This window comes from Chaetura pelagica, unplaced genomic scaffold (genome assembly GCF_000747805.2).
Source record: "Chaetura pelagica isolate M959 unplaced genomic scaffold, ChaPel_1.0 scaffold425, whole genome shotgun sequence".
NCBI lineage: Eukaryota > Metazoa > Chordata > Aves > Apodiformes > Apodidae > Chaetura > Chaetura pelagica.
In genome coordinates, this window is record NW_009953205.1 from 1,911,347 (window position 1) to 1,938,906 (window position 27,560).

At 37.6% G+C, this 27,560-nt stretch overlaps 1 protein-coding gene across 1 annotated transcript in view; it reads left to right on the forward strand.

The window, feature by feature from the left end:
• TOX3 (TOX high mobility group box family member 3) overlaps positions 1 to 27,560 on the forward strand; it is a 65,532-nt gene that overhangs the window by 28,950 nt on the left and 9,022 nt on the right. Inside the window, exons 3-5 of the mRNA XM_009997474.1 lie at positions 10,298 to 10,382; positions 11,289 to 11,354; positions 15,207 to 15,461. Coding sequence (XP_009995776.1) covers positions 10,298 to 10,382; positions 11,289 to 11,354; positions 15,207 to 15,461 — 406 coding nt within the window. The remainder of the gene's footprint in view (positions 1 to 10,297; positions 10,383 to 11,288; positions 11,355 to 15,206; positions 15,462 to 27,560) is intronic.

Below are 27,560 nucleotides of genomic sequence, written 5' to 3' on the forward strand. Positions count from 1 at the left end.
TATGCAACCCCTCTTCTTACAAGGTTAGTGTATGAAATCCCTGAGCTTCATCTGTGCATCCCTGTTCTCACCACAGAGAAGAGTGTTGCTTATTGCCTGCTGCAGCTGGGAGCTTTGGTTGAGAGTAACCACACTGACTCCAGCACTGGAACCAGTGTATTTCTGAGTGTTTTCTCTCTTTCCCAGTTGGATATATGTGTGATAGGAGCAGTTATATCCTACAGGATGTCTTTGCAATGGAGGCCCTGCTTTATACAGCGTTGCGTATAATGAAGCAGAGTTTATATAGACTTGAAAAGAATGCTATTTTTTCTGATTAGTATTTCTAAAGTGGAAAGTATTGCATTTCAGAAAAAAATTTGCAGGAAGCCATGATATCAACATGACTGAGAGTTGAGATATTCAAGATTTTATGCATGTACTGATTTTAGCCTGAAAGTGTCTTGACTGATCCTCCATTATTATTATTATAAAATGTCTACATCTGCTACAACCTTTCTCTATCAATTTTATATTTAAAATTTGATATAATTTGCTAGTGTAGTAGGGCTGAATCAGTCTAGAATGAAATTTACAATTTTCACTGTAGTGAGTGAAATTTGATATGATTCTAAGAAAAGCTACTTATAGCCCAATTGCAGTATAATCACATCACTTTGAATTCGTGTGAGAAAATGTTGCAGTAATCTTGAATATAGTGATATGAAACTATTTCTTGGGATTCAAAGAATAAAATGCTGTCATTATGTTAAGAAATGCTTAGATTCAACACTTAGACAGTTTATATAAAATAAATTGGGGGGGGGGGGGGGGGGGGATATGATTCTAAGAAAAGCTACTTATAGCCCAATTGCAGTATAATCACATCACTTTGAATTCGTGTGAGAAAATGTTGCAGTAATCTTGAATATAGTGATATGAAACTATTTCTTGGGATTCAAAGAATAAAATGCTGTCATTATGTTAAGAAATGCTTAGATTCAACACTTAGACAGTTTATATAAAATAAATTGGGGGGGGGGGGAGAGAGTAGACATGATTAACACCTTGGTTGTATGAACTTAATGTCTGGAAGAGAAAGGTGAAACAGTAATGTTCCTATGGTGAAAACAGTTCTGTATTTATGCCTTTTCCTCTGAAAAAAACAAAACCAAACAAAAACAAAAACAAAACCTATAAAATATCCCTTACAGCAGATAAAAATAAACTGTTGGGGATAAAAAGGATATTCAAATAGACGTGCAGAGTTGTTTTATAAACCTGATGAGGGGCAATTGAAGAAGGGCCATTAATATTGACCTTGTTGTATTAGGGCAGGAGGGAGCATGGCATGGTGCTGCCATGTCTCAGGGCCTCCCTGGCTTATAGGTCCCATGTGTGCTGTAGGTCTCCTGTCCCCAAGTGGGGCATGAGGTGCTAGCACGGGTGGTCCTATTGCAGCCTGAAGAGGCGTGGAAGGTAGATTGGAGGGGAAGCCCCAGAAGCGGGGCCACAGATTTGATTTGGGTCTGTCTTGAAGGTTTTTTTGCAGTTTTGTGTGTACATGTTGAGGCTGTTCTGAGGCTTTTGATCATCTTCCATTTGTTAAATGTCATGGAGAATAGAAAGTTTTGCACCCTCTCACAGGGCCATGGAAAGGGAGCAGTTGTTCTGTACCCTTTTCTTCGGTTCTTTAGAGCAGTTGTGGAAAAAGCATAATTTAACCACCATCTGTCCTCTGATGTCATCAGAAATAAGAGCTTATGTATAATTTGAGCTGCTTAGAGAAAGGGAACTTGTAAAAAATACTCATTGAATGGATGCTGTGAAACTGCATATTTGAGAAGACTTTTCTAATGTGGAATCCAAATTGCAACAAAGTTGTAGAAAAAATACATAAGCAGGAGACCTAGCCATATTAGTAAGATCTTTGTGCATTTTAGCTGTATATTCATTCCATGACATTTATGTTTAATCTCATTTATTCCAGGAACAAGTCAGTGCTCATGAGAGAAAGTGATCACAAAAATAATTTTGTAGTTCATCACCAGAAACATCTCTAGGTTAGAAAGGAAAGACAAAAACCATACTCCTTAAATATTAATATGTTTTTAAACAAATACTTAAACTACAGTGGCCTCTCTTGGCTTTGCTACTAAACTTGTTTATCCTAACATTTATTCTCCTGCTATACTTCAAGCTTCAGGCAACAACAGGGAGTAATGATAGTGAATGTGCTTCAGAACTCTTTGAAGTAACATCTGCAGATCTTGTGGAGTCTTTCTTTTTCTGTGAAATTAGGTGGGTTGGTCTAAGTTTGATATTTGTATTAGCCTCATGCAGAGGAGAAGTAGTCTTAACAGACTGGATGGACGCAGTGATATACCTAGAATCTATGTCTGGGTCTCCATGAAGGCATTATGGGCAGAATGGAAGATCCATTCTTGTCTACAAGAGCCAAAATGATAAACTGAAACTCTCTGAACATCTGACAGCAAAATATTAGGTATGTTTATCTTGGAGAGAACTTTCAAGGCTAATTTCATAACATCTTAATCTTGTATAAATATTAGGACCAAGACTGCAGGTTGGACCACCTTTTCATATTTATGCATTTAAGTATGGAATAAGTACCATTAAAAATCTGGCACATTGAATTGCCTTAACTGTCACTCAAAATGATAATAATACTGTGCATATTCATACAAAATTACTTCTTCCATATAAATTTTTACACATTGCATCCTTCTTAAGAGATCTGAAAATGTCTAACATGAGGCCATTAAATATTCCTTTCATTACTGTTCCTAGGACTCACACAGTATCACACTTGGCAAAATATCATTCAGTTACTGCATTTGGCCATGGAATTCACTGGAGTTCCTATTAAAAAGTTTGGCTGGAATTAGAGAGATTAAGTCAGTGCTTTTATTGTTATTGTCGAAGTTTTTATTTGCTGGCTGAAAGCTTTTGAAGTAACTTCAAATATTTTCATTCTAATTGCTTTCCTGAAACTTTAAAATCTGTACTAGCTGCATCCAGTGTGTCTGATGGAGATTTAACGATATATGAATAAAATATAAATGTCTGTTTTTCTTTAGGACATTGCTCAAGTGTTTTATCCCACTGAGGTATTTTTTGGCTCTCCACAAAGAGAAGAAAATGTGTGTGTGTGTGTGTGTATACATATATACATGCACGGACACATGTATATAAACATTTCTGTAACATTTAGCATGGTGGATGTTTAAGACCCAAATATTGGAATCTATATGGCACTCTGAATTAAAGATTATCAAGATTTTAAATATCAAAAGACTGTCAAATGTAAGATGGTAGAGATACTTATGTACAGATTAAATAATTGATGAGCTACTAACAGGATTATTCATTTGTCTAGAATTCAGCCTTGGAAATGTGACTGCAAAACCAGGTACTTAGATAAATTTATTTAAAGATTTTGCTCCTTTCTGTTGTTGGCTAGTTGCTCAGCAGTGAGGTGGTGTTAAGCAAATTAGTTTTCTGGTGTGAAAATGCCCTACAGGAAGTCCTTTTGTTTTCAGCCTGATTATTGCAGGATCCCAATATGGTGTGTTAGAGAATCCTGGTCTGGAAGAAACAGCAATAACTGCCAGGTAGTAAGTTCTGGTGGCTGAAGCCACCAACAATTCCTAGGTATTTTTTTCACACACAGGTGAAGATCTTTCCTAGGAAATTTGTGGGCAAAACCAAGCAGGAAGTGAACTCACTTCCAGAATACATTATGTACTGAAAATAAGAATAATACTGTAATCTGTCTCAGAAACCTCATTGTACTATCCTATAATAACCATTAAACATAATTTTGCTGTAAGAATATGAATGGAAAGGCTCGAGTATAAACTTGACATATATAACAAATGTTGCCTAGTGGTCTTCACAGATTTTCTCTTTTGCTGGCAGAATCATTGTCCCTGTGCATGTATGCATACCCCTGGGCCCACATGCATGTGGCAGTTTGGTCTGTGATGTAGCTGGGATACATTATTTTGCTTACTGACATTTAGTCAAAGGCTGACCCAACTGGACAGCCTTTTGATTGCATCTGATCCAACTGTTCATCTCCTTTATGCTCAATGGCTCAATCCTTAACCTCCAATAGCTGCAGGTTGGTTATGGTAAAGAATATTTCTTGCATCTGGCAGTGTATGCTGTTTCTTCCAAAATGTTAGCATCCTGCCAGAGGACTACAGAGATTTCTATGGGTAGCTGGGTAGTGTCAAAATCAAGGATAGGGTTTTGCATTCATTCTGAGATGAAGTTGCTTCTTTATTTACAAAGTTTTATTTTGTTCACTTACAATTATATGAATCCCTAACAACATTAGTGGTATTGCATCCATCAACCAACTACTAAAATCTGCATCATTGTTTTTAATAGCAAAAATAAAATAAAATACTTATATTTAATAAAATAATACCGATACCATTTATTGCTTCTGAAGGATTGAAACTATTGTGAAAGACTTGCTCTTCCTGAAAAGAACACTCTGCCCCTGCTATGAACACATCATACTTAAAAGTAAAAGCTCTGTAGAGATTAGCTGGATATCCATCTAAAGCAGAAATGATTGGAGAATTCTCATCTTCTCTTTTTATGCTCATTGATAAAATAAACTGTATTTTCTGATGAGAATAAAACCTGTTTAATTTAGTACATCTGGTGAGGACACTGCTGTTCATAGATGATGATAGTTGATACCATTAAAAAAAAGAAAAAGCTCCCTCTCCCAGCCCTCCTCCCGCTCTATCTACTCCTGTTTCCAGAATAATTTTAGTGTATATTGTTTTGTTTGGAGTAATCAGGCTGAAGTAGCATTAGTCCAGCTTCTCATCTTTTAATTACAGACAGTTTATTGTCTATGCTGCCCCACTTTCTGCATGGTTCCCCACCAGCCAGCTAGACTTAGCAATCTCCATTAATTTAATTTGGCATTTCATTCAATCAGACAGGCTGTGAACATGATGAATTTATTTATTTTTTTTAAATAACACAATGCTCATTCTTAATTGATGTCCTTATCAGACATTGTATTTGCCAGAGCTGTAATTATTGGTCAGGCAGCAAAATCAAATCTGCCCAAATGCAGTGAAGATGTTCTCCGGTGAAATTATTAAGATACAGTACTTAGACCTGCAAAGTAATTTAGTTTTGGTCTGTAATTACATCTTTTGGGATCGTTATCTTTCTTTTTACTCGAAAGGATAGTGTAACCTCAGAGGAATTAATTTGCCAAATATGAAGATAGAACTGAGATCCTTGCCATAACATGTATTTGTGCAAGTAGATAGTATTCTATATAAAAAATATGAGCATGGTCACACCATAAAAGAATGGTTTTATTTATGACCATAGTTTTAAAAATACGACTTCTAATTTTATTGCAGAAATTCTGGAAGTGTGACCAGTTGAGGCTACTCTTTTCCATATGCAATAAACTGGCATCAGAAATGATGGATCAGAATTTGGATGTATAACTATCTAAAATCCATATGCAAGTGGATATGTAGTGCTGTTACAGAACTAGTTTAGAGCTAGTTCTGCAGGCAGGAGTTCAGCATCAGGCCAGTGAGAATTTTAAAAATTCATTTTTCTTCCTTGGAGATGCTCAGATAAAACTCTGGGCTTCTCTATGTCTGGTTTTAAGCTACTTATGTATTTCTGTATTTGCACTTTTTAGGAAATGAATAGTGGGTGTGTTTTTTTATGGCTTTGAGATTAAAGGTGCACCACAATTGACTTGATTTAAAGAGAGAAGTGTAGAAAGTTTTAAAATGACTAATATCTGAAGGTTGTAAGTAAAATAATTTTCTATTAAAATCAGTAGCATATCTAATGCTTCTGATTTGAATGTTCAAAATGTTATTCTGTGTGTCTGTAACACATTCAAAATCTGTTATTTGCTTGACTTTTAAATGCTTTTTTACTGTTATGATTTTGTGATGTAAACTTGTCCTTTGCTTGTTTTGTTTCTTGCTGTGGCTTTTGACTCATCACAGTTGCAAAAGTAGAGCCCAGACAGTAGCTACTATTTAGCCTGTTGAGATTTTCTGAAGTGCATTTTTTTTTCCGTAGGAATTCAGACTCTGTGGAGACATTTCATCACTGATTTTTATCCCGAACTGCCTAGGTTTTCTGTGATGTTCCTCCTATCAGACTTGTTTCTTAAAACCACCATTCATTAGTCTCAGCTTCCATAATCAGCTGATTTTGGCTAACTTGGAAATACAAGTAGTATAGTGCTGTGCTGATTCCAACTGGCTAATGCTTTGCTTCACAAACAGGTATTGTAACCTATGGCTGAGGAGTCTTGTTCTGCAGTTGGTGGGAGTGGGGCAGTGATACAGTTTTTACATCCCCAGTCCTGGGCAGGAGTTGGTTTGGTCTTCATTAGTGCTTGCACTGGGGAAGGAATAGAGTTCTCCCTTAGTATTGCAAATATGCACCCTTCCTAGAAACAATGAGTAAGTGAGATGGTGGGCTTCAGGGAGTTAAAGCTGAGAGAAGAGCTTCAACAAGCTTTTTTAATAATATATTTTCTTGACATTCTTTATAAGGTATTAGTAAGCAAACATCCAGTCTCTCTCATTACAGGCTTTGTCAGTTCTTACGAATTTCAGTAAGGCCAAGATTGAAGTGCCCTTGCAACATAAAAAGAGTAGAGGACTGAACCCACAATTTTAATGCAGTGGTTTGCATGAAGAATGAAAGCTGTGACTCATGACAAGTCCAGAACAGGTTTTGTTTGTTTGCAATCCATTTCATGAAATTAGCATAGACATGTGGTATCTGCTTGCTGTGGCAGTGGGTTGTGCTTAACGTATTTATCAAAGCTTCAGATGGAGTTTGTTCAACTCCTGAAATCAAAGGAAACAAGTTAATAGTTCATAATGTAGTGATATATATTGCCAAAGAAAATGGAAAAGATTTTATACTTCTGTAGTTGCAGAGTGAGAGTGCTCTGAGATCTTTTGATGTCAAAGTTTATGCAAAACCTTGCTAATGGCTATGGCTGAGTAATTTGCAAGGCATCCCAATGCCAGCAGGAAACAAAAAGATAGCTGGACTTGGTGCTGCATCTTATTCTCTTTCTGTCTCTGGGAAATCCAGCAGGGAGGACTCCGAAGGAGTATACCTGGGCACACCAAATTGCTGGATCTCACCTATAATTTTTTAATGCCTGCTGTCAACTACAGTAATGCTCTGAGATGTTTATGAGGAGACTGAGAAAGGGGTCCTTTAGAAAATAAATGGAGAAAAATGTGGCTTGCAACAACAATAATTTCACAAAAAAACACCTCTCCCAAATTATTTTACTAAAATAGACAAGAACCCCTTGTTCTATTTAGAATGATTTATAACTGTTCCCAGCTGATCACAAAGTGTTTCTAAATTAAAAGCCATTAATTATAGCCTTATATAGATACAAAGATATGCAAGAAGTGCTTTGTAATTCCAGCTCTGCACTTCAGGTGAGAGCTTTTTAAATTACTTGGACCATTGGAGCCACCTGCTTGACTAAATGCTGAGGGCCCTGTGTTTCAGTACTCATCAGTGCATTGCAGTGTTAACATTGTTACTGATTTTTCTCATTTCTCCAGGGCAAATACTAATTAATGGATACAATTCACAGCTGATTAGCTGTAGTTTCTTCAGTAATTACATTCGTAGACTAACTGTTCAGAAGAGGATTTCTAACCCAGTTCTTATTTCACTCTAAGCTTAATTTGTTTTTTGAATTGTTTAGGTCCTTAAGATAATAACCATTTTATTTTCTTTTGTGGTTATAGGTACCATTAGATATTAAGGAAGTTTAATCTTAGAAATACTCACTGATAATTGTTGTGTGCCTTCAGTGGAGTTCTAATTCAGAGACAAAAGATAAATGTAAATAATATTAGTTATGAGCCACACTAACAAAAGCCCAAATATGCCAGGTTCTGACATCAGTGCGTGAGGCATAAGTAATAGGGTCTTAAGTATTGTAGCCCAAGAACAGAAAGAATATAAGGATATTTACTTGTAATTTTTAGGTTTGAAGTTCCTCATTAGGTTATTTGCTCCCATGGTCTTGATAAAATAGAGAATGATACTGTCACATTCCCCTTTTTTATTCTTTAATAAAACAAAAAGGAAGAAAATCAGTTGGCGGTCAGAACAACAGTAGCTGTGTGTGAAACAATGTAAAGTGTTACTCTTCAAGGTTAAAATCAGCTGCATTTCAGTTTTGAGGCACTGGAACCCCTAGGATGCTAAGCTCATTGAAATAGAATAGGGTTTGTTCTCACTTTTTAAAATCCAATTTTAAAGCTATATTTGCCTGTTGTGCCTATGCACTTAGGTATAATTTGAAAACCCAATTTATTTTTTCTTACTGTAGAAAGAACAGCTTTATTGGAGCCATTTGAGTTTTTCATGCTGTCACAGTTTGACTCAGGTCCGACAACAATGCTCTCGATCCCCCCTCCCCCCAACCCACGTAGGGAAGGAGAGAGAGAAAAAGAGAGAGACTTGGCTGGATTGAAAACTAAACTACACAGCTTTAATTAAAACACTAATGAATGATACAAGAAAATATATACAATTATATACAAATATATTCAGGAATGGGCAAAAAACCTCTCGCCTCCCCCCACCCCAGCAACTCCCACAGCACTTCCCTGAACTGGGAAGAGTCCCGAGGAATCCCGAAGTTGCTGCTGAAGAAAGCAGAGAGTTATGGGGGTCACGAGAGATCAAGCCTGAGGATCGACGGTGATGGATGAACAGAGTCCTCCCTGGACACCGGCCATGGACGGACGAGAAGGGGAGAAGAAAAAGGAAGGAAGTTGTCTTCTGTGATCTCTGACCTTCCTCTGAGCTTACGTAGATATATGGAATGGAATATCTTTGGCCAATTTTGCTGTCCGTCTAACTCAGCCTCCTACGGGGGGGTCACAGATCTCCCCATAGTGTCTGAGCCGGCAGAGTGCAGGTGCGGCCTTGAAGCCTCAGTAGTTAGAAAAACATTCCACTGTCTTATCAGCCTAGCAGAACACACTGTTGCTAGTTACAAGAAAGCTTACTGAAGGAAAAGAAAATCAGTAAAAAGAAAAATTGGCTTCATCCTGGCTCAAACCAGGACACATGCAAATCCTTCTTAGTTTGCCACTAACTGACATGAACAAAATCTATCCTGTCTCTCTTGCTGTTCAGCTGAAGTACTGTGTCTTTGTGCAACAAATCCACACACGCACACATTCTCATGTGCCAAAACAGTAACTTGAATGTGCAATTTTGCTTGAATTTTTTAATCTCCAAGAATAGGTGACATCTGGGATTTTAAAAATGGATGACATTACTTGAGTGTCTGCATAGCTCGGGATAACAGAGTTTTTATAGCTATGAGGCAGCCTACATATTGTGTTAAGGCCTCTGTTGCTTAACATGTGTTATAGGTTGAAAAATTCAACTTGTTAAGTACACAAATGGGATTTTGTACTTCAGAATGAGGAACCTCATCTCATATTCTGTGACTGTCTTCTGATTTTGATGATGTCCCATCAGTCAGACAATTCATCAGGTGCACAAGGTTCCAGTTCTTTGTGTCCATCTTCTTTTTTTACATCATCTGCCACCTTAGTTTCCTCCTTTTTTTGTGTGGTTTTTTTTGTTTCTTTGTTGGTTGTTTGCTTTCTTTCAGAAATGGATTTTGGAGTTTTCAGGGAAACAGACTTGAAAGGATCACTCTGGCCCCTCTGCTGCTCTAGAATGCTCAGAACTGAAGAGTGTCAGGGTCTGAAACACTTCCCTGCTAGAAACAGTCAGGCAAAATGAACTGCAGTTGTGAATTGAGCTGGAGCCAAGTAGTTTTCCTTCCAGGACAGGTTCAGCTGCCTTCAAAGTGCAATAGAGTTTCTCACTTGTAAGGAGCAGTCTGTACAGCAAGCACATGGTTACCCATCCTCATGCATTTGTTGCAGAGCTTATGCTGGTGGTGGTGATGTTTGCTTTTGTGGTTTTGCGGACAAGTCCACCAAGATTTGGCAAGATAAAATAGAGTCTTCCTGAAAAAAACTGTTTTACAGAACTTGAAAATTGGAGTTTAAGAGGAGAATGCTTAGTCTGGCTTTAGCAGCAGTGATGTGGCAGGGCATTGTAGGGATAGCACAGGGACTTCTCTCTCATTTGATACTCTTATTTTGCAGAGTGCACTGTGCCTGATAATAGAGATGTGAAAGCCTGTGATTTAGTGTTTTAGTGGTAGCTGCATGACGTGTGTGCTCTCTGTTCCTTGAAGCAAAGACTCTACCTGCCTGCCTGCTCTGGGAACACATGCAGAAACTATTACCAGGCTACCTGCTTTTGGAAGTACTGTTGAAGGGGTAAGGGGCACTGAGAGCCAGTTAACCAAATGCTGATAATCTCTTTCTATTCCATGCTCAGACTGGAAAATAAAAAGTACTTATCTTCTTCAACAAAGTTCATACTTGAGAATTTAGGAGAAATTACTCTGGCATCCAAGAAGAGCGTTTCAGATCACTTATGTGTGGGAGGAGGTGCACCTCAGTGGGAGGAAGTGGGCACTCAGCCCACTCCACTCTGGGCAGACCTCAAGGTCTCAGTGTGATACAGTTTCTCTGATTTGCAAAATCCTCTGGTGTTAATGTTCACTTGGGGGCATGGGAGCTCAACTGGAATGAAGAATAGACAAAGGGGGATTGTTTGGCTTTTTAATTTTGTGGAAAGAATAGGATTTTAAGAACAACACTTTAGATTCTAATTCTTCCCTTTATTGACCCTCATCTCTTTAAAACCGGGTCATCTTGGAATAGTAATACACCAGCTCCTTCTACCTGCAGTGACCCTCTTGGTCAGCATAGCATCACATGCAGAAATGTTATCATGCATGTCAGGAAAGGTACAGTAGAGTCGAAATGTCTTTTCTGGAGAACAGTCTCTTTGTAATGCACACTTAATTTCCAAAGTCACCTCTTGGTCTGTGGGGTGGCTTTGCTACATGGACAAAGAAAGCTGGGATACCTTCCGTGTACAGAGCTGGGGATGCAAAGTATATGTTATTATGATTATGATTATTATTATTGATAATAATAATAATGATGTTGAATGCTATCTGGTTCTGACTTAAAAGAACATCTGCAAAATTACATCTTGTCAGTTTGCTTCTTTAATTTTGTTGGGTTTTGCTTTTTTTTTCCTGTGGCAGTGATGGAGTAAGGAACAGTTAATCGTGACATGCACTGAAATCCAAATATTTGTTTTTCTTTCAGTTTGGGAACAATAACAGCTACATGAACATGGCAGAGGCAAATAATGCATTTCTTGCTGCAAATGAGGTAGATGGTTTTCTTTTTTTTCTATGCTCATATTCTGTTGTTTGCTGTGATAATTTAACAGAGTTTGAATGGATGAAGAGTGAAGTGCCGAATTTCTGTGTGTTTTATGGAGCACAAAATAAAGACTTTAATGAGAAAGAAAATAACCTGACAGCTCTCCATTACCAGTCAATTTAGCTGTTCGTATGGCTGTTACTTACATAGCATGTCAATAGAAACAAATCTGCTTTATGTATGAGAATATTATAAACAGAAAGAAACAAAAAGCACAGTAGGTGTACACTTCGAAAGCAAGCTTAGTAATAGTCTTTGCTACCTAATGTGCTAATTTCTGTTCTAGATACAAACATTTTAATTTTGGTTCTCAATGCTGATGTGAGTTAGAAATCCCAAACCGACTTTGATGTGTGAAGTGTAGGTGCTATGTGAAGGAGACTCTGACCAGGATCCAGAACAAACCCAGGGACCAGGCTGGTGGAGGCTGTCTGGATTGTGGAGGTTGATGTATTTGATCACTGCCTTTGAGAATGGAAACAGAAGAGAGGTCTGCAGACTGCAGTCTCTTGTGTATTTGTTACAGTGGTGCCACCTCCCAGCCAGTTCACAGACTATCAACACACTAATATTGACTCAATCTCCAGACAGAAACACCTTTTGTTTGTCACTAAAAATCAACAGCTCTTATTCCAAAGGGAAGGGTGGCAAGTGCACTGTCTAGTAATGTGCACAGCAATATGGAGAACAAAACCTAATTATTTATATAGGGTGCACACCATAAATGATCTTCCCAACATAAGTAAAGGTTGGAAGACTGGGCAGCCGTGATTTTACGTGGTATAGGTGATTCAGTTGCAGGTATTCTTGAGCACTTTTAAAAAGCTATCTTGGAGAAAATAAGCAGAAGGTTGTACCAATACATATGAAGGTTAGAATTAAGAGTTGTGTTTTATGAATCATTTATACAATGGTCACCATTTCTTTTTACCCAGCAAGGCTGCTTAGATAAGGCAATATTGTTTGGCACGAGCTCCAGTGTTATTTGTGATAATGAACACAAACCCCATCTGTAATGACAACATGATGTTTCTTTCTGTAGAATTTCTTTCCTACATTTGAATCAAACATTGATGAAAGCTCTGCTGCCAGCAGCTGTTCAGAGACAATTTAATTCCAGCTGTGATAATTCACCGTGTCAGACATTGGCTGTTATATGTTGATACAACAGTTCTCCAGATTTGCATTTTTATCAAAAGGAACAAATGTTTTAAACATTTCAGTACAGATGGCATTTAACCACGCACACAGTTTAAAAAAAAATGTGTAAGATACAAATATTTGAAAAGTTAATAACTCTAAAGATGTGATTGGTAAGATAAATCCCACAAATGTTATACCATCTTTTGGTCATAACAGCACCTTTCTGCAATCCCAAATTGCATACTATCCAAGCTCTTTTTACAAACTGAATAGCTCAGTGATTTAGATTTAAGACTACTTCACTAAGGGGCTTGCTTTCTTTTTAGATTACATCTATTTTGTCCTCGATCTTAGGTCTCTTATATGTTTGGTTCTTTTTCAAAAATTATATATATATTTGGACAAGTTTTATTGTGATAATTAAATTCACATTTAAAAAATGTTAAGGCATTCATCAATTTACTCTCCCATTTATAGTAAGCTATAAGTAGTAAGATGAATGATCAAATTTAAGTATTGTATTATTACCTGTGTTATATATTTATACAGCAGTCCTAGAGTTATTTGGGTAGATGGGGAAAACATCCAGTTCTTGTAACTGCTACTATCTCATCAATATGTCAAGTAAAGAGAGGTTCAAACCTAGTCAAATAATACAGATTTCACTAAAGCCTATTGTTGAGCAAGAAATAAAAATATGATTGTTAGTGCTCCATTAAAGCATGAACCTGAGTTTACAATTGCTGCATTACAATGTATTTAATTATGCTGGTTTTATGTTATCAGGAATGCAGCTTTCTCACAATGATTTTGGGCCTGAGCACTGCTGGGCTGGAAGCTCATTTTATTCCTGTAAATAATGCCTTAAGAGTGTAATCTTAGAGCACGTTCAGGCTTACAAGCCGCATGTTTGCTTTATTTTTTCTGTCTCTGTGTCATGATTACTATGACCTATTTTAAAGCACCTTAAATATTTATTGAAATAATATTTCAAGTGTTAATTACAGTGGTAATGAAAACAGCCAAATGCCACATATCAAGAATGAGTGTTTATCCGTATTGTTAATGTGATATGTTAGATTTCATTAAGCAGTAATGGGGTAGCAAATGAGTCACAAATTACAGTTGCATCTGTTACTAGACCACATTAGTGCCAAAATAACTGCAAATGCAGCCATAGGGTTATGTTCATTAGCCAAACACTTCTCCTGGCCAATCCGTCCTTTGTGAACTAAGGGGTGCACGGGAAGAAAAACTCAAACCTTTTGTAGCACAGAGCAGGGAAGTCAAACGTCTGCCTAATCTAGGCCCAGCTCTCATGTTCAGAATGAAGTTACAGCCCTGCAGATGGAGTGAGATAGGCAGAGTCTCAGCAGACTCTGCCTGTACTGCAGCCTGGGACCTCATCATTTCTGGTGTGAGACCAATAATGACAGCTGACAGGTTCTATATGCGAGCAAAGGTTTTTCTTGTGTTTCACTTTCCATCTTCTCTCAAGCGGTTATTAATTTATATCATCATTAGCAGTTTGAAGGATGACAATTTGCAGCAGTTAATGAGATCTTTCACTGAACATATAATTTTTAAATTAACTGGCATTAAGTCACTCTTTCAAACAACGTAAATAATACATAAAATAATTCCTCCCCTCCTCCAACTCAAATCCTGAACTAATGCAAACATACAAATCCCAAAGCAGCCTTGCATGTCCAGAACAAGACATGAGTTATTTTAGGATTGCCAACTGCCCAGTTTGATCAAGACAGTCCTGATTTGGGTGCATTTAAAATGGCCTAATTTCAAGTGCTGCATTTCTTTTATTAAGTAGCAGCGGACCTGAAATAATATATGAAAGTTCATTTAACTCGCAGGAAATTTGAATAAGCATAGCTCATTTGTTTCCCAAATAAAAGTCAGCTATGTTGAAGCCAGATACAAACTCTATTTGAATAAAGATTATCTTTGACAGACCCATGCACATGTACAAACATGCACAAACCCTGGAGATAACTGGCAGTAAATGTTTTGCTCAAGGCATCTTAACAGGTGTTTAGTTCATAACAAGCCTACTGTTCAAACAAAGCTGGCTTGCTTCAGAAAGCACTGGAAGCTGCTGTAATCACCCTCACTCTTTTATGTGTGTCTCATCTCCATATTACAACCCTTGTTAAAAAGGGGCATTGTGCTTTTGGGATCAAAAAGAAATAAAGACCAGAATTAAAATATTTCATATTTATTAGTGGCTAAAAAGCAAACAAGAGATGTGAAGTGGTCAATGCTGAATTAATGCTCTGTGTGTGTGCTACAAAATTGTCAGTATTTCGGGAAGCATGAGAGTAATGTGAGCTGTTTGTGCTGTTTTACTAACATATCAATAAAGTGGCAATTTGTTATACAGCCAAATCCAATGTAGCTGATATTCAGACTAACAACAAAGACAGATGTTGCTAATTAAGCACGCATTAAAAAACTGTTAATACTGATACTCCATTAAAGCCATATGATAATGAGACTTAAATCTTTAATCAGAATGATCCACAAACCTCTTCAGTTATACAAAACTTAAGAGCATTGTTGTCTATAGAGTTTGCATTTGGGTGGGTGCTGAGGAGCTGTGTGTCCTAACATGGTTTGCCTTGTCCTGTCCTTTTCTAGCAGACATTCCATACGCCGAGCCTTGGGGACGAGGAGTTTGAAATCCCACCCATTACCCCCCCACCTGAGTCAGACCCTGCACTGGGGATGGCAGATATTCTGCTGCCCTTTCAGGGCCTTGGGGACCAGCTGCCTGCACAAGGAACCGAATTTACACCTCAGTTTCCCCCCCAGAGCTTGGATCTTCCCTCTATTACAATATCCCGCAATGTTGTGGAGCAAGACGGCGTCATCCACAGCAATGGATTACATATGGTAGGTCCAGATCTTTGTGTGTTTCTGTTGCCTAATAATGTAGATTTGTGTCATCCATCAGTTTTAACTGACCTCTCAGAAGATCTGTGTGATTTCTTGGTATTGTAGCCTGGCCAAGCATTTGCCAATAGTTCTGCATTATGCGCAGGCATATTCTGTGAGTGATGACACGTGTTGTCAGTGTTACACAGTCAACAATAAGATGCTATTATTCAGTTCCCTAAGGCAGTTGGCAAATGGTTAAGGGTTTAATATTGGTGGATTCAGGAAGATAAACATGGCTGTTAATGTACAGTGCAATACTATACTGTGTGTGAACAGATCTCTTGTGAAGAAGTAGCCAGGCTTTATTAACACAGAATTTTAATTTTGCAAATGGGCTTGGAAGCCCATAACCATTGGCATCATGTTCATCCCAAGGGCTGCTAAAGTTCAAAAAATGTGTAAAACAGTTGATGATGGCACCAAGTTGAAAGACCATTGTGTTGGCCAGGGTGAACTACAGCATTTAGAAGGAATTGCTTGTCTTTATTTCAAGTATAGGATATAGGACCCAGAGCTGACAACCATCGGGATATTTTGAAAGTGCAGTATTGCGAGCAGCTCAGAGGTTGGATCCAGATGCACTATGCCAGGAGTAAAAAACCCATATATTTCCCTATATTCTGTGTATACAGTGGGCTAAATATTTATAAATGGAAATTGGGGTTTTTTTTCCATCATTATAGAAGTGGTAGGGATGTGTAACCTTGACCATACCTAGAAGTACAGAGCCATAAAACGACACTGTTCTGTCTGGTGCTCTTGTTGACCATAGCAACTGTGGCAGGTTGGGCCTGTTCTCCTGCTCCTGGGCTGTTTCTGAGCCCTCTGGGAGGTGGAGGGATGATCCAGGTGTGGGGAAGGGCTTGAGTGACAGAGACTTTTGGGATGATTCCAGTGATCATTCCTGTTAACTAGAGCAATCAAAACCAAAGCTGCATGGAGTTTTCTCCAGAATCTGTACACACCGTATGGCTGTGATCTCAGTGGGAGGGTATAGCAGGAAGTTTCCACTTTCTTCTTGTATTTTCCCTTTTGGCTTTGGGGGATCTCCCTGCTTGGGTTTCTCTAAGCTTTGTGCAGCAGCATTATTGCTCCCAGTGCTGAGAAACAGCTGTGAGTCAGTTTATCATGCTTAGCATTTTAAACTCAATGGTTGCAATTAGCAGTAGTTTCTGTATTGCATATTGAAGTCAGAGTCAATATTTAGCTTCAGCAGATATTTTACATCAACTCTATTTTTTCTGATTAGTTTTTTTATATAGGACCTTCTGCTAAACGTAGTGCAGTGAAAATACAGATGAACTGCTGGACTCTAATAAAGGTCATTGTGTTGTCATGTTCTGATTTAATGTAAATATTTTTCTTTTTTATTGTTCTTGCAAGTGAAAAATTAGAGATTTACAAATCAATAGACAACAAATATTCCTCTAGAATTCTGCAGGCTGCTGGCTTCATTGCAAATCTTAGTGTTTCCTTTGAGATCATGAAGAGTATCTAGGACAGATAAAGAATTAAGTGCAAACTGCTTGTTGCTGAGGAGGTACAGAATTCAGTAATGCCTTAGATACAAAGCAGGGACTGACTACAACAGGCTTTGAAGGATATGACACTTCTTCTCAGATCTGATTTTGGATGGGATTTTGTATGCACTGCCTATGTTGGGGGGACTACTAAAGAACAATCAGGTTAATAAAACCTGAGAGTAAGGAATGTCATGACTGCAAACTGAAGCAATGGAGTGTGTGTGCACTGAATCCAATGAAGTTTGTTCAGAAATATGTAGCAAGTATTGTGGGCTGTATCAGTCCTCTATGATGAGTATCCCCTCAGTGGTATCAAGGGGTTTGTAACTTGACCCAGTTTTGCCTTTTAATTTTGCATCCTTCACTGAATGTGATTCTTCCATGAGTAAATCCTGTCGCCTCAACAGTTCCAACCAGAAGAGCCTTCCTGGCTAGATATCTCTTCTTTTACCTCTTTTTCCATTGGACAAGAAACTTCACATCTTATCTTTCTTTTTGTCCCCCCTTAGTCTGTGCAATGTGTAAATTAACTGTATAGTTTACACTGACTTGGATGGTAAGAATTTGTTCCTGTCTGTGTCAAAGAGAAGACCTAGAAAAGCTCATGCTTCCTTATCCCAACAGTGCGGTAGTATTTTCCAGGGTGACTCCCACTTCAAAGCTGTAAGTCAGGAAGTTGAGTGTACTTTTGCTGGATAGAATTGATGAGGAATTGTGTTATTTGATACAGAGGAGCCACACAGGGAGGTTCGTGGGTCAGATGCTTCTCCACGACTGTTTAATTTGTTTTATACTGTGAGATAGAGGGACCCCTGCCATTGCATTTCAGTCAGTAATCTTTTCTGCTCATAACTGCTGTGTGGCTTCAGGAAGTTTAAAAAAATTAAGAAAGGGTTCTTGCCTAGGTTTCTCCTGAACTCATCTAGCCCTCTTTAGTACTCAAATTTTCCAGCAGTTAATCTGTATTTCAAAAATAGAAAATGAAAACATTTTATCATATTTTATGTGAAAAATGTGCACTTTATTAATCTGGTAAATATTTATTAATAATATCAGAATTCATCTTTAAATTAGACATTTCATGAATTACCTTGCCTTGGAGCTATAAGAACTTTATTGCAGCAATAAAAAAAATGTAAAGGAGGCATTTTGACTATGAAATTTCATTTCATGGTCAATTGAATTTACTATATCTGAAAGAACTAAAGATGGGGTTGTAAAATAATTATGATGTTCGTATACACTTACAGAACAATGTTCTTACCCAGCCATACTAGAATAGTCTTATTTAAAGGCTGTATTAACAGTGTATCGCTAATCACTAAAGCTTCTTTAGCTGAATACAAACTTAAATTATTTTAATATAAACTGCATTGAGTTTATTGGTTATCTAGTGAAGCATTAGAGAGCTTTACTGTAAGCAATGTTTAATTTAGGTGAATGTATTCCTACCCTGTTGAAAAGTCTGGTAGAAGAATTTCACCTTGAAGAAATGTCACGAGATTTAAAATCAGAAATGTTGAAAAAATAAAACGAGTTTGGACAGAATTATGATTAATACTGTGTGTCTTTGGCTTTTTTCTATGTACTACCTGACATGTTCACCTATAAACTTGAATGCAGAATCGCCAGAGGCATGGTTAAAAATAGGTTATGTCAAGGTTCTCGTGTGTCTCCCTTAGGTTATGGAGTTGGTTAGATACCTTGTAGTACTTTTACAAGTATCTCACATATTTGCCACAGGAAAACAAAACAAAAAATAAAAAAAGGAAATAATTATATTTTTAATATATTGTTAATATATTATTATATTGAAAAAAATAATCATGGTGCAAGAAAGATATTTATTCTCATAATAAATGTAGTCTAGCATTATTAAAAGATCATATTGATGGGTTAATAGTCATTCATACTATTAAGAAGGTGGGGTTCTTGAAATATGTTTATTTTAAAAATCTTCAATTATTTCCTTATTTACTTTTCAGATTATTTCAACACATTTATCTTATTTAGCAGCATTTTTATACATTTAAAAGCAGACAACAGCAACAAAAAGAGGAGACAAAATGAAGGAAGTCGGATTAATTTTCATATTTTAATAATATGCAAATAAAATCCTGACGTTCAAAAATGAGTCACTGAAAAATGGAGTGCTGATGTACATTTGACTTCAAAGAACACATGGATTTACATGATGCAAATATTATCCCTATAAATACTTGAATGTAAATAAGCTGAAATCAGCAGTGATATCCTCATTAAAAATCAGCCCCCAATATTTTATGTTAATGCTCTGTTTTATGTTGACCTGACCATAGAAAAATTATTTTATTCTGCAAACTGTGGCAATTCTATAAAACTACAACTTGTGCTCCTGAGGGTTCCTTTTTTTAACACCTCTCTATAATCTGCCCAGCCTGCTGAGTAGCATTGACATCAGTAGTACATCAATTTCAGAAAGTGGATTATTTTTACTAGACAGCTATTGTGACATATTGGGTCAGTCATAAATGAAAGATATTCATGCAAGCATGCAATACTTGTAATGAAGTCTCACTCTGACCTTCTGTATGATTGATTCTGTAATTTAGTTTTCTCAGGCAGTGCCTGAAATGAAATGAAATCATGTTGAACAAGTTTTGAATACCCACAGTGCACCAGGAGAAGAAAAATCTGCAGCCCCAGAGGCTTGAGAGAGAGCAGCTGAACGATTTATCTCCATGCTATTATAGCCTTTGCCAGCATTCAACATTTCTTTTTTTTTTTTTTTTCCTTTTTTTTTTTTTTTTTTTTCTTATTTGGCTTAAGTACTTAATTCTGCAGGTAGCTGTAAATGGGAAAATAAAATGCTGTTCAGATTTAAAATGACAGGACAGGAGTATGTGCAGGGGACTGATAAAATATCTTGAATAGAACTGACCTTTCATGTAGCTGAAAGTTACTGGGGGATTCATCCTCATAATTACCATATAGATTATTTTTATTTCTTTCCTGCAATGAAACATTTCAGAGAGCAGTAGTGCTGATTGAATGAAAATTGAACTTGTTAACATTCTTTTCAGCTTAGCCTGTTGTACATAACAGAAGGTTAGCTTTGATGAATTTCAAAATTCTCATTCTGATATCTAAGAAACAGACAGTAAAATAATTGTCTCTTTTCAGACCGATTTTTTTCTTTTATTCAAAAAAGTACAGATGTTACAAAAACAGACTGATAATTTTACATACATTAACTGGCCATATTAAGTATGCTGCTAGAGAAAATGTGTTCCCTATTTGATGAAGATTTGAGCCAGTTTCTATGTGGCAAGTGCTGTCAGTGCATTCAGAATTCTGCACAGATAAGGCTAATTCATAGTGGAATATGCTTGTGTTTAATTACATTACTACTTAGGAGTGGCACTGTGCTCAAATCAAAGGCTGATGGTGACTATTGCTTTTATTTCAAAAAGAGATTTTTAAATAATCAGCTCAATGATGTGGCTTTAGACAGCAGAGTTGCAAATTTGAGCTTGTTAAGGGATGCATATGACAAATAATGTTTCAAAACAGTAGTGCCTTTTACTTAAAGGTCTACATCTTTTTTAGTCATTTAAATTCCCAAATTACTAATTGACTTTCAATTAAGAGATTAGAAGTAGATTGCAAGAATAAAAGCTAAAATGTTGCTTTAAAATTGTCAAAACACAGTTATTTCACTGTTCTCCAGACTGTGCATCTCCCATTTGTATGTTCACAAAGAAAATTATTTGTAAATCTCTCTTTTATTATCCAGTCTGTAATCTCTTATCTGGAGAGAATGGAGTAGGTTTTCAATTAATATAATGTTATAACAACATTGTTTAATGTGTTGCAGATGAAACAGTTATTTCATGGGTCATTAATGTGTTTAACGCCTGGAATGGTCTATTAAAATAAGCCCTTATTATTGTTATGAACATATTTATTGTCATCTTTAATAAAAAATATACAACTAATTCTGGAAGATTTTAATTATACGTTTATAGAAGTAACAACTGTTCTTACTGCAGATAGAGATTATCTTTGGAGTGATCTTATTTTTGCTTTTTCTTTTATTACTATGGTGGATTAGACCCACAGTGTTAGCTGGTTTGCATTGGGCAGCAGAAATGGTAGCTGTTATTACCACTGCTTTTAATAATTTGTGGTACCAAGACTCAAAACTCTCAAAACTAAGTAATCTCAAATTAAACAATGCTCTGATGGCTCTGGTCAGTGACATTTGGCCATACAGAGAACCTGGCAAATGGTGGTGGACACTGTGGGACTCACTTGGGATTTTGCAGCTCGGGTGTGCGCTGCCAGCCCGGTAGTGGGACAGTCTGGCTGTGCCTGCAGATCTGAGCTGTGTGCTTTGCTGATGAACTTCCTAGCCTTTACTGAGTCTTTTTCTTTTGATTGGTGTGTAGTTAAATATTTTAGGTCCAATGACGGAGTTGTGCATTCCTTAGTTACCTTTCAAAGAATGTGTGTGCACAGCTCCTGGGGCCCTGGGGAAGGTGGACAATGGGCTGAAATCCCTGGAGGCAACAGGCAGCAGTTGCTTCTGCAGAGAAGCTACACGCTACAACTTTAACCCAATATGAAGACAGTGCTAGCCTAGTGATGTACTAAATAGAGTTTTAATAGTCTGTAGATTTTCATGTTCACAGTAACATTATAATGCTTGGTGTGGATAATATAGTCACTTCTCTGAGACTCCCTCAGAGTCTTCCCTCCTTTCACGTCAATACAGACACAATGGGCCATCTGTCAATGAGCTGTTATGGTTGGAGAAGGAAACACATTCTGGTGTTCTTTTTGAAAACAGGCAACTGATAGTAGCTGCAACAGAGGACCTGTCCATAGGAAATAAAGTGACAGAAGGTACTGCTGGTGCTAAAAATAAATTAATAATAATAATTAAAAAATTATGCAAGTAGGTTATTAGTGATGAGATTACATGAGGGACTTCTGCATGAGAGAAGCACAGTAACATTGGCAGAACAGTCTGGGAAAAAAAAAGACAGGGACTACTTTATATTAATAATGCCTAAATCAAGATCCATCAGCTCCAGAAAATACTGTGAGGTGCCGTATGAGTATGTGGGAAATGATACACCCCACTGGGAAAGCTGTCAGGAATTGGAGTGGAAGCTGAATCTATGATATTCCAAAGAACTGAGCTCAGAAGGAATGTGGATGTATATGACTGTGGACACCAGCTGTGCATTAAGCCTGGACTATGGCTTTAAACTATTCTGCCTCCTAGGTTTAAACTCTAAAATCAGGTGCTGCTTTCTTAAGGCAGCCAAATGAGGCAGGTGCTGCAGCTGGTCTGGGTATATTGTACTTGGCCAAAGCCTTTGCTGGGTCCAGCTACTCTTATTCTTGGGTTATTTGAAAACTTCCTTTAAAATGCCTACTATTCTATGCTGGTACCAGCTGTGCTTCCCCTTGGACAGCTTACCCAATACTCAGCTTCCACTTCAAGTTCTCAAGCTATAAAGAAATGCTAAGTCTCTGTAGAATTTTAAATCATTCTATATTGCCAGGTAGCTGGCTCTGGTAATACAAGACATGAGACCTACTTTTCTGATTGGCTTTAAAGAAACAACAACAAACAAAGAAAACCACCCCACAAAAATACCCAAGGCAAAAAAGCTCCTCCAGAACATAGCGACCAACACTTGTAGAAATTTTTCAACAAACAAAGGCCATGTAACCCCCAAGTCTTTGTCCCTCTCCCAATTCCTTGCACAATTTTTGTTTCCTTTGATAATGTTCATTAGTTGTCATGCTTCCTAGCAGTCTTTCCCCCTGTTGCTTACGCATAAGGACCTTTGAAGTCTGCCTTTGATTTGGTAGCTGAAGCACCTGATGTTGCACAAGGTGTAACAAAACAGCTCACAGCATTTATCTGACATTCTGGGATTTAATTTTAGCTATCCAGGGTTTGTTTGTGATGTGCCTTCACTGTTTGCATACAGCAGACTTCATCTTGTACTGCTAATTTGGAGAGAAGCTCCTCATGCCAACATACTCATCAGATCAGAGCCCAGATCTGTGATGAGTCACAGATGTATTGTGATCATGCTGTTGGGTACCTTCTCCAGAAGGAGTGTGATTTAATTATGCTTTAAAGTGTGGTAGAAGTTTGAGGAGAATAGAGTGGATAATATGGTTTTAAATGCCTCTGCAAAATGGTGTAAAAATTAAATTATGACAAAGTTGTTAATTAGGTGATGCTAAAGCCACAGTAGCAGCCACTGTGGATGGGCAGAGAGTGGAAGGAAGGCTGTGGTGCCATCTGTCTGCAGGAGCAGAAGGACTCAATGCACAACCAAGGCTACTTAAGCAGTGTTATCCTGTCATCCCACTTTGGGGACTCAGTGAGGAACCGACCGGTTTGTGTCTCAGTTGTGGTTTTCCAGGAAAGTAAGTGAGTAAGAACAAAGTTCCCAAATAGCAAAAGCCCTGTGTTAGGGCGGTAGGGAATTTTGGGTGAGAATGACAAGCATTTCGTATCCAAGTCTGTGCCTCTTAGTTTGGTAGCTGTGTGATTTGGGCCTGGCTGTGAGCTTGTATTTCTTTACCATGTAATGCAGTGTGTTGTTGGAGACAGCTGAGTGTGCTGTGAATGAGCAGCACCAGTGGAGGCCACAGGGCAGTGTTGCAGAGGTGCCCCATCCTGCGTCCTGGAGCAGTAGCAGGCTGGTTGCTTGGTCCTGTCCCTTGGCACTTTCTTGCCTGGAATTTCATCTCTGAGATGGTGCTGCACTGCCTGGCCTAGGTGTGCTTCTACAGCCTAAACCCGAGACGATGTTCTGTAGAAGAAATTGGTTTAACTTGTGATTCGCTGGTCTCACAGCACTCTTACCACCCCTCCAGCAGGTCAGGCTGGGTGCTCTGGAGGGAGCTCTGTGCTGCACAGAAGTCTGAGGAACACCACCCATGGAAGGGGCTACTGCAAATGGGGTTGTAGAGCAGTACCCAAATAAAAACAAGGGACTGTAAATCAGAAAGAGTCCAATAAATCACATTAAACCAATTTGGAGGTTGCAGCCATAGAAGAAAATTTTATAACATGTAATGAGATGAATTTCCAGAAACATCTGAGACTGTCAGAACAAAAGGAGTTGCTCAGTTTTGAGGAACAGATCAGTGGGCCCTCATGTTTGGTTTGTTGTCTCTTCCTGTCTCTTCTCTGTCTCATGCACTATGTCTGTGAGAAAAAAAACACATTAACTTCTGAGGTACTGGGACTGGGGGAGCACACAAAAAAATTGTGTTTTCATGATCTTCAGACAGCATAATGCATAAGCCTCCTATCACCAAATGATCTTTTAGATCCAGCTGCAGACATAATTTTTTTCTGAACCAGTCTGTACTGTTTGTTGTAGCCTTTATTTGGGAATTAAACTAGGTAAGGTTTAGTTTTCTACAGAGACACGAAGCAAAACATGGAAGTTTTTCTCATTGCCAGAGACAAGAAGCTGCTGCTTGTAGGGGATCTTCTGATAACAGTAGTTTGACAGATCAGTTACTGAGAGCAGTATCTGAGGAGGGGGAGAAAGGACAATTCTTCACAGTACCAAGTGCAACTGTTTTGTATTCTATTAAGTAAGAATTTAATCTCTGACACAGAAAAGCATCCTGTTCGGTTTGATTGGCAGTGAATTCCAATCTTGTAAAAAATTAGATTAATGGATTATTTTATCTGTACTTTACTAGTGGAGAAAAGAGTATTGAGGATTTCTTCTAGAGATATGCTGACTTGCCCAAAAGGGAGAAATTTAAAGACAGGGACAACTGAGGATTTCACTCTTTACATTGTAGTGTATTTGCTTCAACTTAAATATATCCTTTAAAATATTACATCAGCTTATGTTACATTGACAGTGACAAATTCCTAAGGCAATAGAATATATAATGTTTTAAGTCAATTCCTGAAACCAGGGCACTGTGAGTGTAACAATAAATGTTGGGATTTGCATAGTTATAGTTTTTGGCAGATTTCTAACTTTCCCTAGAAAACTATCTCATGCAGAACAGGGTCAGATCCCAGCCCTACAACTCCCTGTAGGCACCAAAATGGGCTCGATCCTGACATAGCTAGAACAAGTCTTACTGGAGGTGTTGACTATTTAAATGATTGGAGGCTGAAGACATTGATTTTAAGCAAGACTTCAATATTGCTTGAAACATTACAAAAAGTAATTTCCTAGTTATATTTTTAAATAGCATGTTGAATATTCCTAACGATTAAAATTATATCAGGGTACAAATCCAAGATAAAACTACTGTACATAAATTATTCTTATAATGCAGGGTAAATGGAAATTAGGGCATCTCTCAGTGTAATGGCTGGATGCATGTATCTGTCAGAATAAACACTAGCTGTGGTACTAGCTGCCTTAACTACTGGATGTTTAAGGAGTTGGTAACAGAAGAGTGAACTGTCATTTTTTTACCCTAATCTTTCCCTCAGTACTCAATGGTATGTTTTGCTTTGGCTGGGTCAGGTAACGTAATTCTTGAAGGGGACCATCTTTGACAATACTGTATAAAGTGTGGAAATTCACATATTCTTTTTTTTATGTCTCATGACTCTGTTACTTGACTTCCAGTGGCTGTTGATGAATGGATGTTTTATCAATTTTTGAGAACATCCTACTTTTACAAATCAAAGTAAAATAAGTTATATATTTGGCATATGCTGTGAGATGTGTCCTTTGGCAATATGACTAAATATGACTTCTTTGGCATGACTGTCTAAATGGATTAGAGTAGCTGGGAGTAGGATAGTTTGATGGACGGGTATCCTTATGGTTCCTTTCATGAGGCCTTCTATGCATCAAGTGCTGAGTGTCTGTGCGATGTGTGCTATTGGAGCTGTGCAAGAGAGTGGTGACAGACACTGTGCCTAGATACAGTCACCATAACATTGTTTGAAGAAGGGGAACACATTTAGGACCACGTTTTGCTTTTTTCATGTGTATAATTGAAGAGAGCAGAGCAGGGGCTGGCATTCCTCTCAGTGCATGTCTCTACACCTTAGGTTTGTTGTAACACTCATGTAGGATAACGAGAGAGATCCAAGATGGTGTCATTTCATTTTTCAGGGAAATCACACAAGTTATTTCTCTTTGGTTTTCTGTTTCACACGTTATGTCCTCATTTGATTCTCATGCTGAGTAAACCAGTGGTTAATTTTTGCCTGACTTGTGTTAAAATCACCAAGTTTTGCCTACCTTCAATCCAAGACTGTGAAGCAGATCAGACTCAATCAGAAACTTGATTCTATCCACTTGAGAAGTTCACGAATTTGGTCAGAACTAATCTGTCCTTTTTGCATAATGTTACAAAAATCACAAACGCTCATAATATTTGTGTATCCCTTCTACTCCTGGTTAAGTGTATGTAAAGGAGCTTGTGATATTCTCTAAATTTTTCACAGTATTCTCAGTGGATTATTTTGAACAGCTGAGCCTTTGCACTTTACATGTGGTAATGTAATTAGGGTGTCATGTGGATATTTTTGTGCACTTGTATTTCCATGCGTGCTGCTGATATGATTTTAAGTTTTAAACATTTCTTTAATGAACTTTTGTGCATAATAAAATGCTGATGATCCTTGTAGTTCAGTGTTGGTCTTTGTAGTATAAGGGGAAAAAATAAGAGTCAAGGTAATTGATAGAATTTTATTTTCTTGGTTATAGATTCCTTCTTAGAAGATTTTGTTTGCTTAGGAACTATATAGAGATGCTGCAGACTTCAATGTTACTATTGACTAGCACCCCAGCCTTCTTGCTACGTGCTAAACCCTGGTACAAACAAGGTTTATGCTTCCTTGTCTGAAAGTTCTTCTATAGGTCTCATAGGTTGTTGAAGCCCCCAACAAAGTAAAAAAATGAAATGCCCATCCTTTGTGATTTAAAAAAAATATTGATTAGCCATATAACTTAAATTCAAAGTGCAGAAATACATTGTTTTTTGTTGTTATATCCATGTATGATGTAAATTACAGAAACTGGAAACGATACAAAGTATTTTCTTCTATGTAATGTCTTACTTGTTTGGTGCTAGAAAGCCAGTTACAAAATACTGTTCTTATAACTTCTGGCTTTTAGTGAAGTTTTTAAGGTTAAGGGGAAAAAACCAAAACAAACAGAAAAGATACAGAAAATTAAATGGATGTAAAAAACCGCACAAGCATCAAATAGTGTGAAAAGAAGGGACAGTTAAGAATTCATGGGCTTGTGTATAAAATTAGATTCTGGGTCAGCACAAGTCAAGAGAATTTAGTCTCAATAAAATCATAGATGCAACTGAAATGACAAGACTTGGAGTAAATCATTTGTAACCCATGTCATCACATTTTGTTGCCTCGATGGAAAAGCCAGAAAGGCCTGTATTGTGTAACAATAAAGAGAGATCAGACACCAGCCTGTTAGGTGATGGTGATCTATAACAAAGTTCTGCCTGCAAAATAATGAAGTAAGTTAATTTTTATGAGAGAAGATCATTC